Source organism: Anguilla rostrata, chromosome 1, assembly GCF_018555375.3.
Source record: "Anguilla rostrata isolate EN2019 chromosome 1, ASM1855537v3, whole genome shotgun sequence".
NCBI lineage: Eukaryota > Metazoa > Chordata > Actinopteri > Anguilliformes > Anguillidae > Anguilla > Anguilla rostrata.
The window spans coordinates 16,547,372-16,570,650 of record NC_057933.1 but is presented as its reverse complement, the minus strand read 5'-3'; the positions used below and the strand labels follow the sequence as shown (position 1 = coordinate 16,570,650).

Genomic DNA, 23,279 nt, shown 5'->3' with positions numbered 1-23,279 from the left:
AAGTCACAACACGGGTTCCCAGCTGTGGGCTTGCGACTCGTGGCAGCGAGCGACAGATTAAACATTAAAAATGACACGACGGAGACGTTGTCCGCCGATCGCATGTCGCACGGCGCACGTGTTCGCAGCGGCGGGGGAGGGGAGAGGGGAGCGACCCGGCAGAGGCGTAGTTGGATCCCGTGCGGCACGGAAGGTCTCCGCAGTGCGCTTGTTTTTCTCTCTCTCTCTCTCTCTCTCTCTCTCTCTCTCCACGCGCAGCCGTGTCACGCTTTGCCTCCCGACCGCCTCCGTACCCCGCCCCGCCTCCACCGCCCTCGGGCAGAGGAGGCGAAGTCATCGCAAAATATTAGCCAGCTCACCGGACAGCCTTTTAGGTGGAGGAGCGGTGATTGAATGGTGCACCGTGACCTGATGACTCTGTGCTTTTGGGCCTGCCCTACGGTCGTGACTCAAAAATTTGTGTTGCAATGAATTACGCACACCAGCAGTCTCGCACACAGAAAGCCAATGGGCCTACAGGGCCTGTAGTACTGAGCTCCAGTACTGTTGGTTTTTTAAAAGTAGAGCAGACAGTCTGCCTTCCTTTTGTAGTATTTTTTTGTTGTTGCTTTATTCAGACGGGGGAAAGCAGAGAGGGTAACAGATAGAGAAGAGATGACGGCACAGAAAGTGACAGGGTGGAGGATCAGGCCCCCAACCGTGGGGGGGGGGGGGTTTGTATGTGTGTTGAGAGGGTGCTGCCCTACTGACTCCGCCACGCTTCTCGCCTGAACACCAGTGTTCCTGACACTCCGGTCTAATGGAATCACCGCAGGGGGTCCCTCACTCTGCGGCGAATGCGAAGGTCCTCTTCTGAGGGACTCCACTCACAGGACCCAGATGACACAGTGCCGCAGGTGGCATTTTACCACCCTCAGAACCCCCTTCTCACAATCTGGGTGCGGCTGTGGACGGAGAGGAATTTTATCTGCTTTGAGGAAAAGTGGCATTAAAGAGAATGGCGCTCGTCTCTGTCTGCCTGCCTCTATAGCCTGACGAATGCAGCCTGCCTCTTTATATTTCTCTCATACATAACCCGCCCGGTGGGAGATGTGCACCTGATGCTGGTGGCTGTTCAGGCGCGAGCTACCATTGCCTCCTGTTTGACTCGAGTCGTAAGTCTTGTTCTTCGGTCGCTTGCGATAAAGCGAAATATCCCGGAGCTCGGGACGCACTCCTTCGTCTCGGTTTACCGTCCCGTTTCCGAGGAGCGCCGGAGCGGCGTGCTGTTTGGCAGACGCGCGGCGACCTCGTTTCTCATCTCTCGCTTTGGCGTCGTGTTCGCCGCGGGGCGGCCGTTCGTTAAAGCCCCCCGAGGCCCAGGCAGCGCGTTAGACGGGAGGGGCGTGACGCTGTCCAGAGCAATAAGAGGCATTAGACACGCCAGGACCAGAGGTGAACTGCTGAGAGGATCCTCTAGGTCAAAATACCTCTGCGCCAGGATCAGCAATTAAGCATGATTTCCCCTTCACGCTGTCACGTGCTATAGAGATTGACCTGCGATAAAGCTTTGCTTGTGTTTATTATATGTGCAGTGCTATAGAATGAGCGATGGTTGGCATACATGGTTGGCCGCAGACTGGTGGCTGCCTTGGCTGACGTTGGGCCAGAGGTGAGAATGGACCAGTTCCATTGCCTTTTTAGCCCCAGAAAATGTGTTTCCACCTTCATCAGCAGATCAATGAATGGCGGCAAGTGGGACGGTGTCTGTAGTGGGGGGAACACCGTAGATGCCTGATTCAAACAGACTCTTTTTCTGGAATGCGTTTGCTGTCCTGTAGGCACACAATCTCAGATCTTATCAGACATTTGCTTGGGAATGCCAGAGATCAACATTCTTGGGCAATTACAGGCAACCAAGTCACCCCAAAACACTACAAAGAATCTCCTCACAAGGTTGTTGGATGGACCAGCTAGATCACCAGTCCTGTTGAACAAGGAATCTCCTGCATACAGGAAAAAATTGAGAATAAATGAATGCATGCACACACACACATAGAACCACACCCTCCCTCAAACACCCATGCTCCCAATAACAAGCGCACACACAGTTAAACAATGATACTCGCAAACATACCCGCCCTTCCTGTGTGTTTGTCGGGTATTGTTCGCGACGCTATGGAAACGGACCTTTAAATATGATTTTTATAGACGGTATGGAGTTTCCCTAGGAGAAAACGGAGCGCACCTGTTTGAAGAGGCTGTTTTCACACGTGTTGCTTCTAAAGAATTACAAGACCATAGGAGTCATTAGTCTCCCCTTTGTGGAGTGCCCAGTGAGAGCAGACTTCATAAAAGCCGGGTTCGTTAATGAGCATCCTCTGCGCGCAGCTGAAAAACGCATCTGTGCCGGGACCGGAGTGAACCGGTTTGACCACGCGTGCTCATTTGCGGGGTTTGTCTTCAGCCCCGCGACAGTGAATGCCTGTCACGGCCGGTTTGGCATTTTCGCAAATTTGATTAACGTGTCAATGGGGCCAAATTTAATTTGCGGCCTCGGCGGCTGTAATTAATGTACCGCAGGCCATTGTGTCGCCGTTAGCCTTCGGACCGAGATATGAAGCAATATGCGTATGTGTCATGAAGGGCGGGATCATTAAAGGTCATCCCTAATCTCTGTCTCTAAGCCAGTGGTTGGCAAGTCTGTACAAATGCATTTTACATTCAAAGTCCCCTGTTAAACCTAACTGGTAATCCCTAAGAACTACATACTTATGGAGTACAGAGACAATATTTTTTACATACATTGGTGTTCTTTACTTCATATATACGATTATGATTTTAATCTCCAGCCCCCGTCACCCAATCTGAGATGGGGGCGCTGATGATCTGATGCCGGGGCAGCTCGCTGATTTCCCTTCGACTGGTTTTTCGGAAGGGCTCAGGCGGGTTATGTAGGGGAGTGGGGAACTGGGTCATTAGCCGGTGTGTGAGGTGTGGGAATGCAGTACTGGCTCCTGTGGACTTAATGTTGCATTGTGCTTCAGCTGCTGACAAATGTAAATTTAGCAGGGGCGTCCGGATACGCCACCGGGGAGAAATGGCAGTCATATTTGGGAGCCAAACTAAATGTCACTGCAAAAGTAATTTGTTCAACATATGTACACGTCAGTCATAATAATATCCCCTGCGGAGCAAAATAGAGAGTTTGCTTTGAGCTGGCGGAATGCAGGAATTCATTGCTGGAATGGAGTCAGAGCCAGACATTGTTTCGCGGCACTGGGTCTGGATTTGTAACAATATCCATACACAAATCAGCGGAAGAATACTCTTTTGTGTGGGCCTGAATGACATGGGAAAGGGCACGGGGAAAAAAAAAAAACCTGAATCATTTGTTTTGCTGCCTGTGCAACGAGGGAGGGAAAATGAAGTTATCTGTCGCTTAATATTGCATCGCATGCGCGAGGCATAGTAATGCCGTTTCCAACACCAAGCTCTTTATTGTCTGAGATTGAATTCCTTATCGCCCGGTTGTTAATGCCCAAGCTGTTTGTAGTCACAGCAAAGGAAATGGACGCATGTGAGAATTCCAGTGGCTTGCTGATAAAATTGGAAAAAAAGGTAAATGGCGAGCAATTGGACGCTGTGGCATGAAGCAATTCTGGAGATCAACTGTCCTCTCTTGGACAAGATCCTACCGCACTATGCACTCTTTGGAGGTGTGGCTTTGTGGGGACGTTTTCATGGAAACGTTGAATTACCCATACAGTAAAGCAAAGATGTGCAGCATTGTGATTATTCTCTCTGGCCCATTGGCAGCAGCGCTTGCAATTAGCCTTTTGTTAGAAATGTGCTATTCCCCCCTGCTTTGAGCCTCGCGCTGAGTGGAGGCGTGTGTGGCGGCGGAAATAGAGAGCCTCGTGTGAGATTCCAAGGTTAAACGTAGCCGGGCCCGCTTCCCTTAAGGTTGACAGTCTGTGACAGCTTTTCCCCGCTCCAGGAAGGAGAGAATGAACACGGGGTCTCTGAGGAGAAAGGAGAAGCAGTGACTGCAGTGGCACGCGCATGCGTGTGTGTATGTGTGTGTGTGCGTCTGTGTGTCTCTGCACGCGTGTTAGCGTGTGTGCTTGTATGTGTGTGTGTGTATGTGTGCCTCTGCATGCGTGTTAGCGCGTGTGCAAGTGTGTGTGCGCGCGTGTGTGCAAGCGAAACCTTTACCCTGTCCCCCCTTCCCCTCTGCCCAGGAAGTGAAGCCCAGATATGTGTGGCAAAGCGGGTGGCGATAACGGCGCGTAGCGGCTAGCGGGGTCCACGCGGGGCCGCTGCGCAGATCGAATGATGCGTGTAGCGAGTCGCTCGCCGTCTCCCTCCCTGAATTATGTGTGGCGGCTGAATTCAGTTTCACTGCTAAATCGGGTGAGAGTGGAATTACAGCACTCAGCGTGGCTCTGCTTCGCCACAGTCCCGCTGAAGCTGTTTGGAAAAGACGTTCAGAAAGTCTGCGTTCCCCCCCTCTGGCCAATTAGTACGTCCTGACACCTGCGCCAGCGCTGCCTTAAACTAAAGCCCACGCGGGTCCTCTGGCACTCCGCCGTGTGGCAGGTGATTTGTGACGGCAGGTAAGGGCAGCTGTCTGATGTGTCGGCTCGAACCATTTGTCCTCCTCCGTCCCTTTAATCAAAATGGCACAGCTCATTGAGAAATACTGCGTGCGCCTGAAGGTGAGCAGCTGAGGATCCTGTCCTTAGACGTGGGTCGTTCCTTAGTCAGTCCTTGTTTGTTTATCTGTATTTAACGAAAAAAGATTGCCCTTCCAATAAGCCTCAATTTATGCACTTTAAGAGTCAATTTAAAATGAAGTGAGAGAAGGATTGCTTGGAAGTTTATTTTCAGCACCTGTTTAAATCTAGAATATGATCAGTCAGGAGAGAAGACAAGCTTTGAAGTACAGGAGAGCTCAGTCATTATGTTGGTGCTGCGAGCATCACTCAGACGGAAGTGTAATAGAGCAAATGAATCTAATCTGCCCTGCTGCCTTGGAACCCAGCTTGTCTCCCAGCAGCATGGCAGTGGATCTACACCTTCACAGGTATTAAATGTGACACTGAGAAAAGGCAGGGGACTGTGCGGTCGGTTCGATCGGGCAGACTGACAGCTCGGATGGGGGGGCGGGGGTTCGACTGTCTGGTTTGCTACACCTCTAATGCAGCGCTCCACCCAGGGGACCAGCCATGGCCCGCGCCTTCAGGTTCAACTCATTTCTAGGTCACTCGACCTCTGTATTTTTTTGCCAGGCAGTCGGGCAGAGAGGGAAATGGCCTGTATTTTGGGTCGTAAGCGGGGTAATCGTCAAACATCCCTGCCTAACAACGCACAGAATAAATCCTTTAATCTGAGCCGCGGTGCATTCTTGGGTGGTGAAACATAACTAATAGTATGTCTGTGTTTTGTAAAAACACAGTTTAAATGCTGATAAGCCCAGGACTCAGTTGGAAGAGTGAATTTGACTTGGTCTGAGTGCTGCTCTGCCAGACAAAACGTATTTAGGCCTGAGTGATATCTCAACAAAGATCTGCAGCTGCCAAGATAGAGGTTACATGCTTTGATCTTGAACATTCTCTGTAAATAAACTGCTGATCTGGTTTATTTTATGAGGACGATATAGAAAAGAGAGCTGCTCTGTGTTGTCATACGCATGGCAGTCCTGAGTGCATTGAGCCGGAATTAGACGCTGGTTTTTTCATCTCTGGGAATACATGTTAATTTTGTATGGAGTGTTTGTTTTTAGAACTTGGTAAATCGCACTTAAGATCCAGGCGAGACTCTTAAGAGTGTCGGGCAAACGTCTGGAGCATCTTGTCTGCGACTCCGGTATCACAGACGGGGTATTCTAGGCCCCAGAACAGGGGATGGGCTGGGCAATCCGTGTGTCCCAGTCTGCCAAGTTGGGCTTCCTCCAAACACCAGCCGGCTGGTGTTTATCCTTTGCATTACTGCTGAAGGGCACTGTGTGCATATAGGTTAGACATGGTCAATTTCTGTTGCATTTGTGTTGTCTTGTTATCTAACAGTACTAAATATGATGAGGCAAACCACGAGACACAGTTTACGGATCTTTACTGTTCAAGCGCAGATTTCAGTCACACAGTATCCATCCTCAAGGTGTATCACGTAGCCCATCAATTGCTTAATAACTGCTGTATCACTTAACAAAAAGTAGTGCCAAGATATTATTTTTCCCAAATACGTAAGAATTTGACCGACGATGGTGAGAAACCACGGGTCGTGATTGGCCGACGTTCCGGCACGTTCTGCTGTCGCTCACTTCACGCTGCGTTCCCCTCTCTTTCCTGCAGGTGAAGGTGATGATGCGCATCTGCCCCTCCCAGGGCGCTCACGACACGTCGGAGTCCATGTCCTTCCTCAAGGTGGACCCGCGCAAGAAGCAGCTGACCCTGTACGACCCCACGGCCAGCGCGCACCCCAACTCAGGGCACCGCCGCGCCGCCGTGGCCGCCCCGAAGATGTTCGCCTTCGACGCCGTCTTTACCCAGGATGCATCGCAAGTAAGCGCCAGGGACGCGGCCCAAGGACAGGGAGAAGGTCTTGAGATGGCGGGGGCGGGGTCGGGCTTAGTGCAAAAATGCTTATCTTGGGACTGGAGCATTCCTTTGCAATTTAGACGGAGCAGCTGGGCATTTTAAGTGCGGAGAATAATTAGAATTCCACTCGGGCTCTTATCCAGCCTCCCGAAAATACACACAGCCACAAATGGGGTTCTGCAGGAGGATAGCCGAACGGAGATCAAAGCGCGATCTTGCGGGAGAAAGGGAAAGGCGAGGGAGGGGCTTCGGCTCCCTTCGCCCAGCTTGAGATTTCCTCAGAGCGAGAAGCAAAGCAAACAGTCGCCCGCCTTTGAATTGTTGTTACGGGGACGTGGACACGAAGGGGATGCTGGAAAATTAGAGCTGATTGGCGGCTGTGCGGGGAATACGCGGCGCTAAGCATTGTGGGACGGGGGAGCTGTCGGGCGGAGAGGCGAGGCGGCGGAGCTGCGGCTCCTGTTATGACTGCTGCGCCTCCCTTCCAGGTGCGATGGCGGGGTTTGAAAACTTTATCTCAGAGCAGCGGGGACTCCTGTGAGTGACGTCTTGGCTGGGCTCCAGAGAGAGGGGGATCTGTGGCTGGTGGGGTGGATCTGAGAGAGGGCAGTTTATATTCTACCTGTGGGGGGCTGTAGTGGTGTCTCACCCGTATCGCTGAAAGCTTGAAATCGTGATGGTAGGTTCAGGTTGTGCAAATGCACAGGAGGCCGCTAACAGCGTGAAGCCTGAGTGCTTGTCTGCAGCCTGCTGTTTGGGAAGCGATTGCTTCTGCAGAAACACCTTTACATTTAGAGTTAAAGACTAAAATAGAATAGAGAATGAAAAACACTGCATGCTTTACCACATATATTTCGGTACCACCATTGACAGATCGCCTAAGAGTGTGAGAGTGTGCTCAGGGAATGGTTTATGTGTGGCTGTAAGGTCTTTTTTTTGTTGTTGAAAAATGAGAAATCTGCAGAGAATGGCTGTCTCCACTGGGTGGGCGGGGTCTGACATAGTGGGTGCTCCCTCTCCGCAGGCTGAGGTGTGCTCAGGCACGGTGGCGGAAGTCATCCAGTCGGTGGTGAACGGCGCAGATGGCTGCATCTTCTGCTTCGGCCACGTCAAGCTCGGTAAGCCCCCCCACCCCCCCACACCCCATCCCCTCCGAAATTCATCAACGCTAATTACCACACCTGAACCCCCCGCGAAGGCCAGCCGTCAGCCCGCGGAACAATAACCCCGTGATGGCGGGAGTGAAGGAATTAAAGGCCCTGGCTATAATTGAGTGTGCAGGGCATGAGCGGTGTGTACCCCCCCCCCCCCCACACACACACAGACCGCGTCCCTGCATTCCTTCCCCGGGGTTCCGGGACCTCTGTACAATGAGGGAGGGGGCAGGGCTTTGTGCCAACGCGGGAGAGAGAGAAAATTCCATTTTTCTTTCAGCTTCATTTGAAGTCCACAATGGCCGCGCAGCGCGCCTGAGTGAATGGGGCAGAGTGGCTGCGGGGAGAGCGGGATGGCGGTGTTAGCGGTAGCAGGGGCCGGCGTGTTTGAAAGAGCTGTGTAATTAGCCCCTGCAGCACGCTGAATGTGAAGTGCCTTCATTTCCCGGCTCTGGCTTGTTAAGGGTTTCATTGTTGGCACTGTTGCTGCGAGCTCCATTTACTTTAAAAAATGGCTATTCCTGTTGAATTAATCCTCTTACTTTTTGTTTATTTTCTTGCCTGAAATGGAGAGAGCAGACAGCTTGTTTTTCACCTCTAGGGCAGTGCATTTTTCATGCTCCGTATTTCACCGCGCCCCTCTACCCTCCTGCCCGTTCAGGCAAGACGTACACCATGATCGGTAAGGACAGCTCCACCCAGAGCCTGGGCATCGTGCCCTGCGCCATATCCTGGCTCTTCAAGCTCATCAACGAGCGCAAGGAGAAGACGGGCACGCGCTTCTCCATCCGGGTGTCGGCCGTGGAGATCTGCGGCAAGGACGAGACGCTGAAGGACCTGCTGTCCGAGGTGGCCAGCGGCAGCCTGCAGGACGGCCAGTCCCCGGGGGTCTACCTGCGCGAGGACCCCATCTGCGGCACTCAGGTGAGCCTCCCTCCGCAGGAGGTGTGGGGGGGGAGGGTGGGCCCCTCCCCAGTGTGACGCAGTCCGTCCTTGTGCTCTCAGTCTACGGCCGTTTATCGATCTGCGGTATTAGCAATCTCTTTTCGTCCCGAAAGTCTGTCTCCCTGTCCAGTCTCATCCACCTCCTTATCTCTCACATCCGTGACCTAGTTACCCATATTTTGGATTGGCCTTTGTCTTACCTGCTGCAACAATCTGTCCGCCGCTTTTCACCTAAACCCGTCTATCGATGCCGGTGTCTGTCTTCGTACCTTTTCTATTGACCCGCCTGTCAGCATCTTTGACCGCAGTATCTGTTTCACAGCTTCTCCCGCCACAATGAGAGTCTTGTGGACGGCTTTGAAGGTGCTGACAGGTGTTTCCATCAGATGTTGTTGTTTTTTTCCCCTCCCCCATCTGTGTGCGGACGGGGACTTCAAAGGCTGCCTCCAGCCCTCTGAAGCTCCGCTCGGCTCCTCCTCCGAAATGCTGGGAGCGGGCCGTCTCTCCGCGAGGCTTCCCCCTTGCTCTCTGTCGGATCCGGAGCGCTCCCGGGAAGCGGTCCTGCCTCCCGCGTCCGGCTCTTCCATCGCTCCTCTCCTAATCCCCCCCTCCCTCTGTGTGCATATCTGTTTCCGTGATTGCCCAGGAGACCCAATCTAATGGGCTAGAAATGTGTGCACCGGTCCAATTAGCGAGCTCCCCTCGCTCCTCCGGCGCCTCTGACCCTCCCTCTCTCCCCCTCTCTCTTTGCCTTTCGACCCTCAGCTCCAGAACCAGAGCGAGCTGCGCGCCCCCACCGCCGAGAAGGCCGCCCTGTTCCTGGACGCGGCCATCGCCGCCCGCAGCACCAGCAGGCCCGACTGCGACGAAGAGGAGCGCCGCAACTCGCACATGCTCTTCACCCTGCACATCTACCAGTACCGCATGGAGAAGAGCGGCAAAGGAGGAAGTAAGGCCCTGCGCTGCTCTGCGTGTCTGTCCAGTGGTCTAAGCGTGACCTCTAGGTGGTGCACTTCCTCGTTCCTGTTCTGAGTGTGCGTACACTTTGTCGTGTGTCAGGATTGACAAAATGGCTCCAAAATTCTCCATTTTGTCCTTTTCCGTTCCGTAAAAGTAAATCAATCAAGACAGTGTGACTGTGCCTGCATTTTTACAATGAGTTTTTTTTCCACATGGATCAAATATATCGGCACCCCGATCATTTTATGTTACATGACCCATAATAGGAAATGGATTACTTCCCTGTGTTCATTGGTGGTAACTTCCTCTGAGAGTTAGACCCTGTGTCATTTTAATGAATGACCTAACTCCCACAGAATCCCGTCTGTTTCCATTGCTTCTTTCTGCCAATACGTTAAAGCAATAAGGACTTATAAGAAAGCACTTTGAGAAAGCGAGTCAACTAGAATAGCTCGATAACACAAACAGCAATTTCAGCACGTATTGTCAGCTTTGTTTAGTCAACCAGACTGTAGAAACACTCAATATATTTTATTTGCTTTCAACTCAAAACAAATACTCGATTAGAAACATTTTAAATGCAGGGTTGTTTTCTCGTGGCATTTGAGAATGCATTTCATGCACATTAACAGATTTTGATGGCCTACGTTAGAGCTGTGAAAAGACTAAATTCAACCTTTTGTTAAGCCTTCACTCAGTCAAGGAAAGGATAAATTAATGAGACCATTTAGACCAATTTATAAAATCTTGACAAGAATATTAACAAGCAGTGCAAATTATTTTTATTAACATCCCAGATGTTAATAGGAAATTGCTGAAACTAGCCATCGAGGTGCCTTTAGATTAGGCTCGTCATTAGTATTTCACTCCTGTCGCAGTAATCTACCTGTCGGTAGATGCTGGCTAATACCGGAATAAATCTGAATATGTAATGAGGCTTGAGCCCTCTTACTTTGAATGTTTATGGATTGGAGCTCTGTGGCTTTGAAAATGGGAGGCTGGTTTACATTCTGGTGATGAGTGGAGCTTTTGCACTTAATTTATAAATCTGGCTGAAAATGGGTTAATGCTCCACTGCCCTCTTGTCTAAAAATCTTCAATTTCCTCTAACAATCAACTGCAGTAATATATCAGACATATTTGTAAAAGCGCTCGTATCAGTTTATCCTAATGGTGGTGATGTGTGGCAATGGGACTCATTCTGCCAGTTGTTATTGGTAACATTAATCTTCTGAAATACTAACTCCTCTATGGAGTCTTGTTTTCATTTTGTTTCAACAAATGTGCCATTAGGACCTAGTGAGACATTCTGAGTAATGTGTCTGGCATCTAGGACAACCTCACTTGGCTTTTAAACTGGGGCAAATTCACCCACATTTGAATCACACCAGACCGAGGCTTACTCATGAATAAATGAGACCGCGATCTCAGCCTCAGGCTAATGGTTCAGACCGACCACTTCTGGTTCACCGGCGACTGTAGCGCTGTGTTCAGACGGAGCGTTGCCGAGGGAAACGCTCCTCACGGCTCCCTGTCTCGCTCACAGTGTCTGGCGGGCGGAGCCGGCTGCACCTCATCGACCTCGGAAGCTGCGAGAAGGTCCTGAGCAAGAGCAGGGACGGAGGCGGGGGCCTGTGCTTGTCACTGACCGCCCTGGGGAATGTCATCCTCGCCCTGGCGAATGGAGCTAAGCATGTACCTTACAGGTGAGTCTGCTGTCAGCCACCTTTCTCTCACTTCTGAGAAAAACAAAAAAAAACAAAGCTGCCACATAAATAATGAAAGATGCCAGGCAAGTTTGTGCGTGTGTGTTTACCTTGACAGCTTTATAGCTTGGCTTCCCTCTTTATTGGCCTTCCACTCTTGTGGTGTTCACAGATAAATCGCTCAAGCTTATTTTCTTGTTCAAAGCAAAAATAGGAGAAGGCGCGGTCAGAAGGAATAAGTTCACAGATCTGGGAAGTTCCTGATTAAAATTTGATGGAGGAATTTGTTGTGGAAGATGGAGCAAAAAGGCAGTAGAGGTGTAAGTGGCAGTCGAATGGAGGAAAGAGATCAGAATGGAGAGAAAGGGCAGGGAGTGAAAATGGGTAGTCTTGCTTTTTAATATACTGGGATCAGTCAAGGGCAAGCCATAATTGGGGCCTTTCCATATTACAAAAATAAACAGTCATGCAGATTTGTCTAAACATATACAGACCTATATAAAAGATTAGTTTCAGTCTTATATTTGTCATGTGCTGCTGCGTATGAATGAAGGTGTAAGTACATCAAAGAGAGGTTTTCTGTGCGGTGTGGAATAACGGCGGTTGGTTTAATATGATTCAGGGACAGCAAGCTAACGATGCTGCTGAGGGAATCGCTGGGGAACATCAACTGCCGAACCACCATGATTGCCCACATCTCTGACTCCCCGGCCAATTACGCCGAGTCGCTCACCACCATTCAGCTGGCGTCCCGCATCCACCGCATGAGGAAGAAGAAATCCAAGGTCAGTTTCTGAATGCAGTCGTGTTTTTACTGTCGCATCAGCGTGGCTGAGTGCAGGTGGCTGAGTGTCGAAAGCTTTTAATTTCCACAAAGTAATCATTTGAACTCTAGGCCTCTTTGTTATGTTTCCCCCCATATTATTTTGAATAGTCTGGGTAAACTGGCCTGGAGAAGGAACATTTTCTTCGGTGTAAGCTTTTGGATCTATAAATACATCTGTAGTTCTGCTAATGAAAGGTTGTTAGTGCTATAATTCAGACCTGGTTTTTCTTGGTGCTTCACAACATTCAATCAATACTATTGCCTAAGGAACTGTGTAATGTATGCACTCAGATTAGGGATATATACTTTCAATGTAATTAGACAGAATGACAGCATATATTTATATTTTATAGATCTGAGGTGCAATTTAAATGCATAACATGCATGCCGATACATAGTATTGGCATTAATATCTGTCTGCCTATTGGTGTGGACTTTTAACCTTTAAGAATATTGACTTATAATGTCGAAGGAATTGATATTTTCCTTGCAATTGACTGTGCAGGGAATTCAAAGTTGTTATTAGCAAACTCAATCAGCTATGCATATCAGCTATGCGTTTCTATGTATAGAAAGGATTAAAATAAAGAAAATAAAAAAGTAATTCTATGGTTTTTTTGCTTTCATCTCCTGTTTGCAGTATGCATCTAGCTCCTCTGGTGGGGACAGCTCCTGTGAAGAGGGGCGAATTCGCCGACCGCCCCACCTAAGGCCCTTCCACCCCCGAACGGTGGCCCTGGACCCAGACCTACCAGCCTTTGTCAGTGATCCAGACTACTCCTCTAGCAGTGAGCAGTCCTGTGACACAGTCATCTATGTAGGACCAGGAGGAGCTGCCATCTCTGATCGTGAGCTCAGTGACAACGAGGGCCCTCCTGCTTTTGTTCCCATTATTCCATCACTGAACAGGAAGCGCGTCAAAGGCAGCCCGGTAGATCGAGACCTCTTTAAATGCAACACATTTGCGGAACTTCAGGAAAGACTTGAGTGCATTGATGGCAGCGAGGAGCCTAACTCCTTCACAGGGGAGGGCAGGGGGTCTCAGACTGGTCCCAAAATGGACACTGGAGTAGTGGCCAAAGTTAAAGAGGGGGCTTCTGTTCCCCTAAAGACTCCTGCCAAAGCATCCTCCCAAGAGAATATTTCTCCAAAACAGTCTCCCCACTACATACCAACTCACTCCAACAACAGCAGCCCTGTAAAATCCAAAATGGAACATTCCAAATGGCCAGGTGCCACTTCAGAAAGGGGAATCTCTGAGAACTTAAGCCGTACAAGTGCAGACGGGGAGAAAGTGCTGGTTTCTGATGGCCGGACAAGCAGTTACAAACATGGTGGGGCAGCATCACAGGACTCTGAGCCAGTGGTGCGTGAGAAGGTCTACTTAAACAAGAAGCCATTACCCAAACCTGCCCCTCCTCCCCCCCAGCAGAGAGAGCCCAAAAGGCTGTGTCCCGAGACTGAGGGAAGCTCTGCCACCAGGATCCCCCCTGTAGGGATGAGCCACCAAGCGGTAAAACGGGGAGAAGCCGGGACCTCTCCAGTGCTGGGTAGAGCCCACCACATGAGCAGGACCCCACTGGAGGTCAGCCACCTCCGCTCGACCCTAAGAGGGAGGTGTTTTGACAGGGACATCCTGAGGACTACTGTGACCCTGCAACAACCTGTGGAGCTGAATGGAGAAGATGAGCTGGTGTTCACAGTGGTGGAGGAGCTGTCCATTGGCGGCATCATTGACAATGGGCGGCCCTCTAGCATTATTAGCTTCAATAGTGACTGCTCTTTGCAGGCATTGGCCTCAGGCTCACGTCCGGTTAGCATCATCAGTAGTATCAATGATGAGTTTGATGCATATACCTCCCAGGTGGGTGCCTCTGGGGTTAATATAGAGGTGGTGACACCTTTGCCAGACGAGCCTTTTCACTGCATTGGCAGTAGGCGCTCCTCGATCAGTTCCTGGCTCAGTGAAGTCAGTGTATGCACACTAGAGAGTGAAGGTGCACACTCCGCAGGCAGCTTCATACCGCCGTCTAAGCACATTGGTCCAGAGGGTACCTTCTATTTGGATTCCCTCAGCATGTTCGACAAGGAGCCCTTCTCCCCTAAGGATGCCAAGAGTTCCCTGAATGACAGTGGCTTTTGCTTCTCAGAAGTGGACAGTGAGAGTGCCACCTCCAGCAAACTCTCCCTGAGTATGACTAAGTGCCCACCATCCCCCGACTCTACCAAAGCATCCACCAGAGGTTCTAAAGTTACAAAAGCCAGTACTCTCAACACTTCCCAACCCCCGCAGATCTCACATGTTCACTCCAGTCTTCCCAGGAAAATGAAACCTACCTCATCTGTCCCCCAGAGTAGCAAGCAGGAAGGCAAGCCGGATGATCCTTGGTTGCGCATGGACAGTCACTCACAATCTCAAAGTTCTGAGACTGTCTCTTCAATTAAGTGCTCCAGGAATGGCACGAGTGGTATACCCTCCAGGAAGCCAGGCCTGAACAGCAACAGTGTACCTCGACCACCCAAAACACAGGGGTCTACCTCATCCCAGAGAGTGGTGGATGGCTGCGAAAAGTCTAGTGTCAAGAAGGCAGAGCCTCCTAGTAAAATGCCGCAGTTCCGGAGAGGGGCAACCACACTGGGCACCGTGCCTGTCATCCACAGTTCCCCCGAGTCCAAAGGGAATCTAGATGCCACATCGGCAACTGGAAGCCTCAAGTTCTCCTCCTTGGGAAAGAAAACAAATGGACAGAAAGGTATGCTTTCTAAGCCTGGTGGCACATCACCCCCTGCTCCACCAGTTCGTAAATCCAGCCTAGATCAGAAGAACAGGATCTTGCTGCCCCCAAGTGCCTTAAAAGCTGCAGGTATTGATGCAGGAAAGTCCTCAGCACCTAGGGCAACAGCATCAGAAGATGAGCTTGATTTACGGTTCAGAGGGGACTCCACTGGCTACAAAACATCAAGCTTAAAGGCTGACTACAGCTCAGCCAAAGCAACGTCTAGTCTAAAAAATAGGGGGGTCAAAGGAGATGGTGGACAGTGCTATGGCAGTCAGATTTCTCTGGAGAGATGTGACAGCTTGACTTCAGTGGGGTCCAAACCTGGACTTAGTAGAGAGAATAGCGGTGCCAGCTTAGGCAGCAGTGGCAAATCTAGCAGGTCTATACCAAGGCTTGGAATGCCCACCTCTGCCTCCACTCCCACTGCTACATCTCCCCCTTCCTGTACTGCCCCTGGAACCCCAGGCAAAACAGGGCAGATAAAAGGCAGTGTCAACCCGAAGGGGATGGGTGTAAATGGAAGTAAGGTCCGAAGCCTCTCCTCAAGCAACTCCAAGGCCCTGAGCTCCTCCACCAAATCCCTTGCTGCTCCCACCACACGGAGTGCTAACCTTCCCCCCACTGGGAAGACAGCCACTCGGTCTGTGACGGGGGTCAGTGGTAAACCTGGGAGGGGAACCATTATGGGCACAAAACAAGCCATCCGTGCAGCTAACAGCAGAGTCAGCGAGCTGGCGTCAGGCAGCCCTGGAAAGCACTTCAGGGGCTCTGGGGACTCGGACAGTGGCAACGACAGTGGAGTGAACCTGAGTGATGACAAGACCTCCATCCCTATGCTGCCATCCCCCTACAGTAAGATCACAGCTCCAAGAAGGCCTCAGCGCTACAGCAGTGGACACGGCAGTGACAATAGCAGTGTACTGAGTGGGGAGCTTCCTCCAGCCATGGGGCGCACTGCACTGTTCTACCACAGTGGGGGCAGCAGTGGCTATGAGAGCATGATCCGGGACAGTGAAGCCACTGGCAGCGCCTCCTCTGCCCACGATTCCATGAGCGAGAGTGGCATGTCCTCTTCTGGCCGCACCAGGGCTTCTAAATCCCCCAAGAAGAGGTCTAATGGTAAGTATTATTATTTTGTTTTTGAAGTGATTTGACTCAAAAATAGGCTTCTCCTCAGAACGTGGATCTGTATGCTGTTAATTATTTTTCAACAAAGGTTCAGTCAACATATTTAAAGAAATATTTGACTGTTGTAATGAAAGATATAGGCCCTGACCTTAACCAGCTGCCTCTGTATAAAATGATCAAATTCACAATTTATTGAGCAAGAGTCAGATTTATCCCCATCTTGAGGGTTAGTCTCTTTGTGTGGTCCCCAAGACTGATCAGTTATTTAAGAGAACTAGTTTGCAGAATGAGAGCCTACTGGTTTGGCCTCTTAACATGAGTGCCGGACCCACTTACGATGCCATAACATGCACAGCTTGTGCATGTCTAGGATCTGCTTCGCAAAATCAATAGCAACAGCTCTTTAGAATTTCACAAATTTCTCAAAAAGGTATTACATCCCTGACAGGTTGGATGTTTTGCGCCTCAGGGCAGTTTTGTGTTAATCTATGGAGAAAGTACACGCTTTCACTTTCATTTGGAATTTGGTATTCCTCCCATCAGTTGCTTGCCTCTCTCACTACCTGAATTACTGATACACTGACCGCTCCCCTAGAATGATACCATTAAACAGTAAGAACTGAATGCAGTGCACATTTTCATACATGAATCTGTAGAATGGTGAACATTAAGTATAAATGGAGTGCTTGCTTATTTTTTAATCCAGAGAACCTTATCTCATTTTCTCATATATGTGAAAAGTGTATAGGAGAAGCGTTTGATGCAAGCAATAAAATTATATTGAATTCCAGTGCAGTGGAAACTCATAACCTGGTTCTGTTCATTCATAGATTTATGTAGTCCACCACTGTAATCCGTATCTGTTATAGGTGCTAAAGACAGTGCTATACCTTATAAATATGCAATCAATACCACACAGTGGAGTTCTGTGTAGTCTGCTATTATCTTAGCCTGTTTCATGTCATGCCTATTTGTGGTTAGGTACTCCCAGTATGTGCTTCCAGAGCTCATTTAAATCCTTGTCTTCGTGCTCCAGGCCTCCAGCGGCGGCGTCTGATCCCGGCTCCTCTGCCAGACACCGCGTCCCTCGGGAAGAAGGCCAGTGCCACGGGCCAATGGGTGGACCTGCCCCCATTGCCCGGGACTCTGAAGGAGCCCTTTGAGATCAAAGTGTATGAGATTGACGATGTGGAGCGACTACAGAGGAGACGACAAGAGGATGCAGCTGAGGTGAGCACAATGTCCAGTGGACCATGAGAAAGGGTTTCCATTTGAATGTTTTTTTTTTTTTTTTTGCCATTGGCTTTAGGCTACCAGCATTGCTTTAATTCATGTATGATCCATGGAATGCATGTATACATTAGCTTAAGTATTCTACACTCCAAATATTCAAACCTACTTTAGGTTCAGTTAAGCTGTTTCTCATTACTGCTCATGTGCCTAAATGATGGTACCAAGGAAGAGCAAGCTGACATTGAAAGAACATCTTAGCTCATCTTCCTTGGTTAGGCTTCTTATTAAGGAACAAGACAAGAATGTCTGTCTCAGCCATTTGACCTTCCATCAGCTTGGTGGCAAATGACTGCGTTTAAGTGCCTGTGACCACTCTTTGTGCTGTTGTACGCTGGGTTCAGCAGGAACGTGGAGGGATCGTGAAAGCAATTACTGTCTAGGGTTAATTGGTTTAGATATGACTGATTACTGGGGCCAGGCAGTGGTGGAGGAAGATGTGGAGAGCAAGTGTGGTCGAGGACAGTGTGATAAATGAAGGTTCCTCCACCGTCCTGGGCTGCTTGATCGCTCTTTATGGCCTTCTCCGTTTCCATGGGTCATTAACCATTCCCACAAGTGGGAGCGAGGCAGACGGGGATTTGTTAAAAGAAGATATTAAATCAGCTGGATGGTGGTTTGATTTAGTTTCAATTAGGAAAAGATGATCTTCAATTCGTCTTTGAAAGCCAATGTGACTGAATCGCCATAATGAAGTGCTTCTCCCTGCATCACTTCCATTGCTGCCAGCTCTCACATTTCTCTGTGTGAGCAAGAGACAGAGTGTGTAGGGGAGAGAAGAGAGAGACCCCTGCTCCAGCCTATTCTGACCTGCTCTTTTTTCTGTGTTCTCTCTTGCAGCAGCCGTTCCAGGATGTTGAGAAGGTATGTTGACCAGGCTGGATGGATGTGGATTGAGTGACAGTGTTTGCCAAAATAGTAGTAGGAGGATTGGATTTAGGATGGGATGTGAAGTATGATTAATGTGAAAAAATTCATTTATTTATTAATCCATTGATTTGGAAAATGAATTTTCATAAGGTATATAGCAAAATCAAATGTGTGCCATTAATGCCCTTAATGTGCCACACCTGGACATGCCTTATAGCTCATTTGTGTATCCTGTAATTGTTATTCCATCGATTCCAGTCAAGGGGGAAAAACCCTTACCGTTATTGCACTTTTCAATCAGCTGTTCCTAATGCTGAAGCATATGGTTCTCCTGCAGATAAAAAAGAGGATTAAGCAAAGTCCATTTTTCCCCCCTGAGTTCAGTCCTAATTAGTCTAGTCAAAGAAAAGGCCCATCTCTTCTGGTTTATGGTCTTCGGTTTAATTTATAATAATCTGTCTCCGTGTAAGGATTCATTACAGTTCTTACACTCAGCAGGATTGAATAGCATGTGTGCTGGGTGAGGTGACAGCACAGTAGCTCACCTCTGATTACGACCCTCCTTCAGGGCCTGCTGTATTTCAACACTAAGCTGAAGATTCTGGAGAGGCGGCAGCAGCAGATCCAGGACCTGCGGGCCAAGCACGACATGCTGAAAGAGGAACTGGAGGACACCAAGCAGAGGCTGATGATGGATCCCAGCAAGTGGACAGGAGAGTGTGAGTACCAGGGCGCTCTCTGGGGCATTCTCAGCAACTGTACCGCAGGCTTGGTTTCTTTTACACATCAGTTTTTCTTACCTTGTCATGGGGCATTTATACTTGTGTATACTCTCCTGGGTTGGCTACATGGCATTGTGTTGTTGTCACATGTTCTTTTGTGTTAATTTGCTTGCGGTGTGTTCTCAAAGGTCTCCCAATCATGCAATAAATATAATTGATATATTTGAATACTTGATAGTACTGATTTCCCATTGGCAATCGATTTAGTTCAGTCTGTTCAGAGACATTGATGAGCAATGTGGAGGTGGTTTTCCCCACAGTGGCCAGAGAATCTAATCATCCATATGCACATCTGATATTCAGTCATCCTCCACACCTGGTCTGCCATGTTATTTTATAACACGATGCCCACGTTACTCCCCACACACTTGGAGCTGGCTGCTGGAGTTCTGTAGCTCCTTTGGAAGCCTGAAGGCCCACCTAGTGAGAACAGTCTGGCAATGGCTACCACCGAGCGTTACTTCAGAGGCCCTGCCATTTTCCCACGTTTGCTCCTTGCGACTCGTTGAACCCACTCATAGTTCAGGATTCAGGCCTCCAACCATGGTTCCAACCATTTTTTTTTCCTTTTATATGGATATTTAAGTGGGATGTACTGTATGGCTCTGCTGTCATAGTCAGTGGTAAATTGAACATGTCACTTTGTTAAAGCCTTTTAAAGTTTGTGGCAGATTGAGAACCACTTACTGGGTATTATTATCCACTCTATAGGCACAAAGCCATACAAGTCAATCTTGCACTGCAATGCTGAATGAATGAAACCGGCTGTAGAAAGGGGCTGTTTACAGCCGAATGGATCAGAGTTGCCATAGTGTTCAGTAATTCTTTAAAGATCAGTCTCCCAGTGCTTCGCAACTCTGTCCATTATAATCTATTTTCGGAATCTCTGTGTTATTAATCAAAAGGCATTCAGGCCCACTTCAGCTAGAGTGGCATTTTGGAAAATTTTCATGAAAAATAATTGAAACTAAAAAGGTTTCCATTTTTTTGGAGAAGTGCCCCTTTGGAGGAGTGGGACTTTTTCTGGGATGGAGAAATAAAAGAATAAATGGGTCCATAAAGGTCACAGACATGAAGTCGTTATTTTCGCTGAAGTGGCACCAAGCACCTGCCTTTAAGCCTGGGCTGGGGGAAACACACAGCAGCTTTTCACTCTGCTGAAAGGCCTCATCTCTGTGAGCACTCCCACGGTGTCTCAAAATCAATAGAATGTTATTCTCCCTTTGCTGGTTCGGGGCTAAAGGCTGAATTGTTTCTCACAGACCCTCACATCTCTGTGTTCGCTGAGCTTTTAAAGGGCTTTGGCCAGGGATGCAACCTGTTCATCTGTGCTTCCTGTCGAGAACAGAGCAATGCTGCGAGTAGGCACACTACATAAACTATCTTTCCCTCCCACAATACAAACCATTAGGCTTAAAGGCATCCTCTGTGGATATATGGACATTCTAATTATTTTCACCCCCCTCAGCAATGGATGTTTGACTCCAGGAAGATTATTTGTACACTTTCTGTTTAGTCCCTTGTTCATCAAAATGAAACTTGCGTTGAAAAAGGATAGATCAATTGCCATAGGCATGGGTGCTTCAGAAGGGAAGCAACCCATTCCTTTTATTTCTTTCATGTTGGCACTCATGCCATGTGTGTCCCAATGGTCCCGTATAACTTTTTTAAAAACCCAGCCAGTGGCACATTTCATTTTTTCACAGTTGAGTTTAGCTACAGGAGTGGAAAAGCAGTGAATAACATTATCCAGCCCACTGAGCCACTTACTGTGTGTCAACAACAGGGCTCACTCCTCTCTCTCTCTCTCTCTCTCTCCCTCTCTCTCTCCCGTTCCAGTCGAGGTAGACCAGGATTTGGACAAGGAGTCGCAGGAGTATCTAGAGGCCCTGGAGCAGGTGACAGACGAACTGGAGTACTGCGTCAACCTATGCAAGTCGCGTGTCATGATGGTGACGTGCTTCGACATTGGGGTGGCGTCCGACGTTCAAGATGGACCACGAGAAGTCGAAGTGTGAGAGAGCGACAGAGGGAAGAGAGGGAATCCAGAAAGTCGACAAGGAAGGATGACGAAGTGTAGCAGTGAGTTCGTAGATACGCCGAGAGGCAGCAGGATGGCGCCCCACAGCGAAAAGACAAAACTAAAATGGGCGTCAAACATGGGAAAAGCCACATGATGGAAAGGGGCTTTTCTTTCTGCAGAAAGAAATCTTCACTATGTTGGACAGACAGGAATGGAGCAGGACTTTTGAACAAGCAGCAAAGTTTCTACGTTTTCCGCGGTGGCGAGACCGAAAGCAGATGTCATAAACCAATTCATTTCACTACATCCCAAAGTGCCTTTTTCTTAAGACTGTTTTCAAGTGAATATTTTTTGTATTGGTGCTAGTATTAAAACCAGCATACCTAAGCAAACCCTAAACATATTCCTTTTAAGAAAAATAAACTTATTTTATATTGTATAGTGTATTTATATGATTATACAGTATGTAAAAATATCATTTTAGGTAAGAAAAAAAGAAATAAAAGGAGAAAAAAATAAGAGCAATAAACTAATGTTATTGCATCCCAAACTTTGCCTTTCTCATGTTCAAACCTCAAGTCAACGTGTGCCCGTGGTCATACAGCCTGTAGACCTTAGGTTTCTGTCCACTTTGGTTTTTATCTTATACGGATGGCTAACCTTTAAAAACACAGTACTGCATTATTTTGTCGAGGACCAGACTTGCTGTCATAACTATGCCTCAGCCGGCAGTGTCGCAGAATTCCTTTGCCGTTTTCATTTGCCTTGAACACGAGGGGTCCCGACGGACACGTGCAGCGCGGGAAGGCGAACCTGTTGTCGTGGAGTGCTCGCCCTTGTTTATTTAAATGGAGATGCGGCAGCGGCGGTCCATTAATCCTGAGGGCCGGCTCCCGCGCCGGGCCGCTCCCAACAGGAGACGCGCGTGATTCATGGCGTGACAGGCGCCCGCTCTCGAAGGCACCTGCTCTCGGAGGCGCAAGCCCCAGCGTCAGCCTGAGAAACAAGCCCCGCGTCCATAGCGAGCGCGTGACACCAGTGCCGTTTGGTACGCCACAAGCCCATTTCTGCACAGTGGCTCTGAGGGGGAGTGGGGGTTCTACTGGGTGAGCAAAGGGCAGAGGTGAGACACTGTAAGCAGGGCCAATCAGCTGCCCCAGTGGTTTTGCGCAGGGAGGTCCCAGGCCAGTCTATGCATTCCACCACTCTTGCTCTAACCAAGAACCTCAAAATGTCATTGTGAGCACAAACGTCTTGACCGGTTTCGACCCTTCACGGTTCCAGCGTCCATCAGAACACTGGTCCAAACCATGCTGCAGACGCTGGCACAGCTGAGAAAGAGTACCAGTTCTTTGCTGTATCTTTCTGTTAATGCGTTCATATCCTCAGATGAGTCAGTCCCCACCAAGAATGACGGCAGTTATCTGTCAGCGGCCAGGGATATGAGAATATCCAGGTCCGAGAATGAGGACGCAGTGATTCAATTTGGAGCCCTGAGATATCGGGGCCGTGAACCAAGTGAACAAATCAGATCATTATTTCAGCAAAAATGTAGCTGCCAGTATGTTTTTGTGTTCATTTGTGTTTTCTCTCTGAATAAACCCGATAAGCAGGCTGCGAACTGTTTGGTTTTCCAAAGGGAGAGACAAAAACTCTGGCTTGGTTGTTGTTTCTTTTGATTATTATTATTATTTTTTAAATAATTCTGAACTGATCTTGTTTTTCTTCTTTAAATAAGAATATACTCTCAGGCCCTTTCTGAAGATGCTGCATGAGATTTCTATTCATCTTTTTGTATTACACATTGTTTTGGTTTTGCTCTTGTTTTGTAATAAAATCCCTGGCTTTCACTAATGCGTGGTCGGTCATCTGAGCTGACTGTTACCAAACATTTTTTTAAGAATGGTTTTAACAAATGTATGTAAGGCCACATTTCATATCAAATCATATTTTCAAATGTCTTTGGTTTTGTATAGGGTTTTCAAATCCTGTGTATAAATGTATGATAATGGCAGCTTGCATTGACTTTTACTTGTGAATAAATGATATGTTCCTTCTTATTGCAGTACCCTGAGATGCTATGTATCCACTTATTTCATTTCCACCAATTTTATTGTGTTGTCTCATTCTTTGTGGGAGATGCTATTTTCTGCCCATCATTTTAATGTGTATGAATATTTTACATCGCATGTCCCATTCTGTTCTCTCGCATGACTCTCACATACTACAGTGTC

General features: G+C 48.6%; 1 protein-coding gene across 5 annotated transcripts in view; it reads left to right on the top strand.

Moving 5' to 3' along the window:
- Positions 1 to 23,113, top strand: part of LOC135249940 (kinesin-like protein KIF26A) — a 103,776-nt gene extending 80,663 nt beyond the window's left edge. For 4 of the 5 annotated variants that reach the window (XM_064325660.1, XM_064325679.1, XM_064325688.1 and 1 more), the window contains 11 exons: positions 6,336 to 6,545; positions 7,606 to 7,699; positions 8,397 to 8,659; positions 9,446 to 9,629; positions 11,187 to 11,346; positions 11,969 to 12,131; positions 12,813 to 16,071; positions 17,117 to 17,310; positions 18,211 to 18,234; positions 18,809 to 18,959; positions 20,862 to 23,113. In XM_064325660.1, coding sequence (XP_064181730.1) covers positions 6,336 to 6,545; positions 7,606 to 7,699; positions 8,397 to 8,659; positions 9,446 to 9,629; positions 11,187 to 11,346; positions 11,969 to 12,131; positions 12,813 to 16,071; positions 17,117 to 17,310; positions 18,211 to 18,234; positions 18,809 to 18,959; positions 20,862 to 21,040 — 4,881 coding nt within the window. In that variant the 3' untranslated portion in view covers positions 21,041 to 23,113. The remainder of the gene's footprint in view (positions 1 to 6,335; positions 6,546 to 7,605; positions 7,700 to 8,396; positions 8,660 to 9,445; positions 9,630 to 11,186; positions 11,347 to 11,968; positions 12,132 to 12,812; positions 16,072 to 17,116; positions 17,311 to 18,210; positions 18,235 to 18,808; positions 18,960 to 20,861) is intronic. The other variant, XM_064325668.1, reaches the window with a different exon arrangement.
- The last annotated feature ends 166 nt before the right edge of the window (positions 23,114 to 23,279 follow it).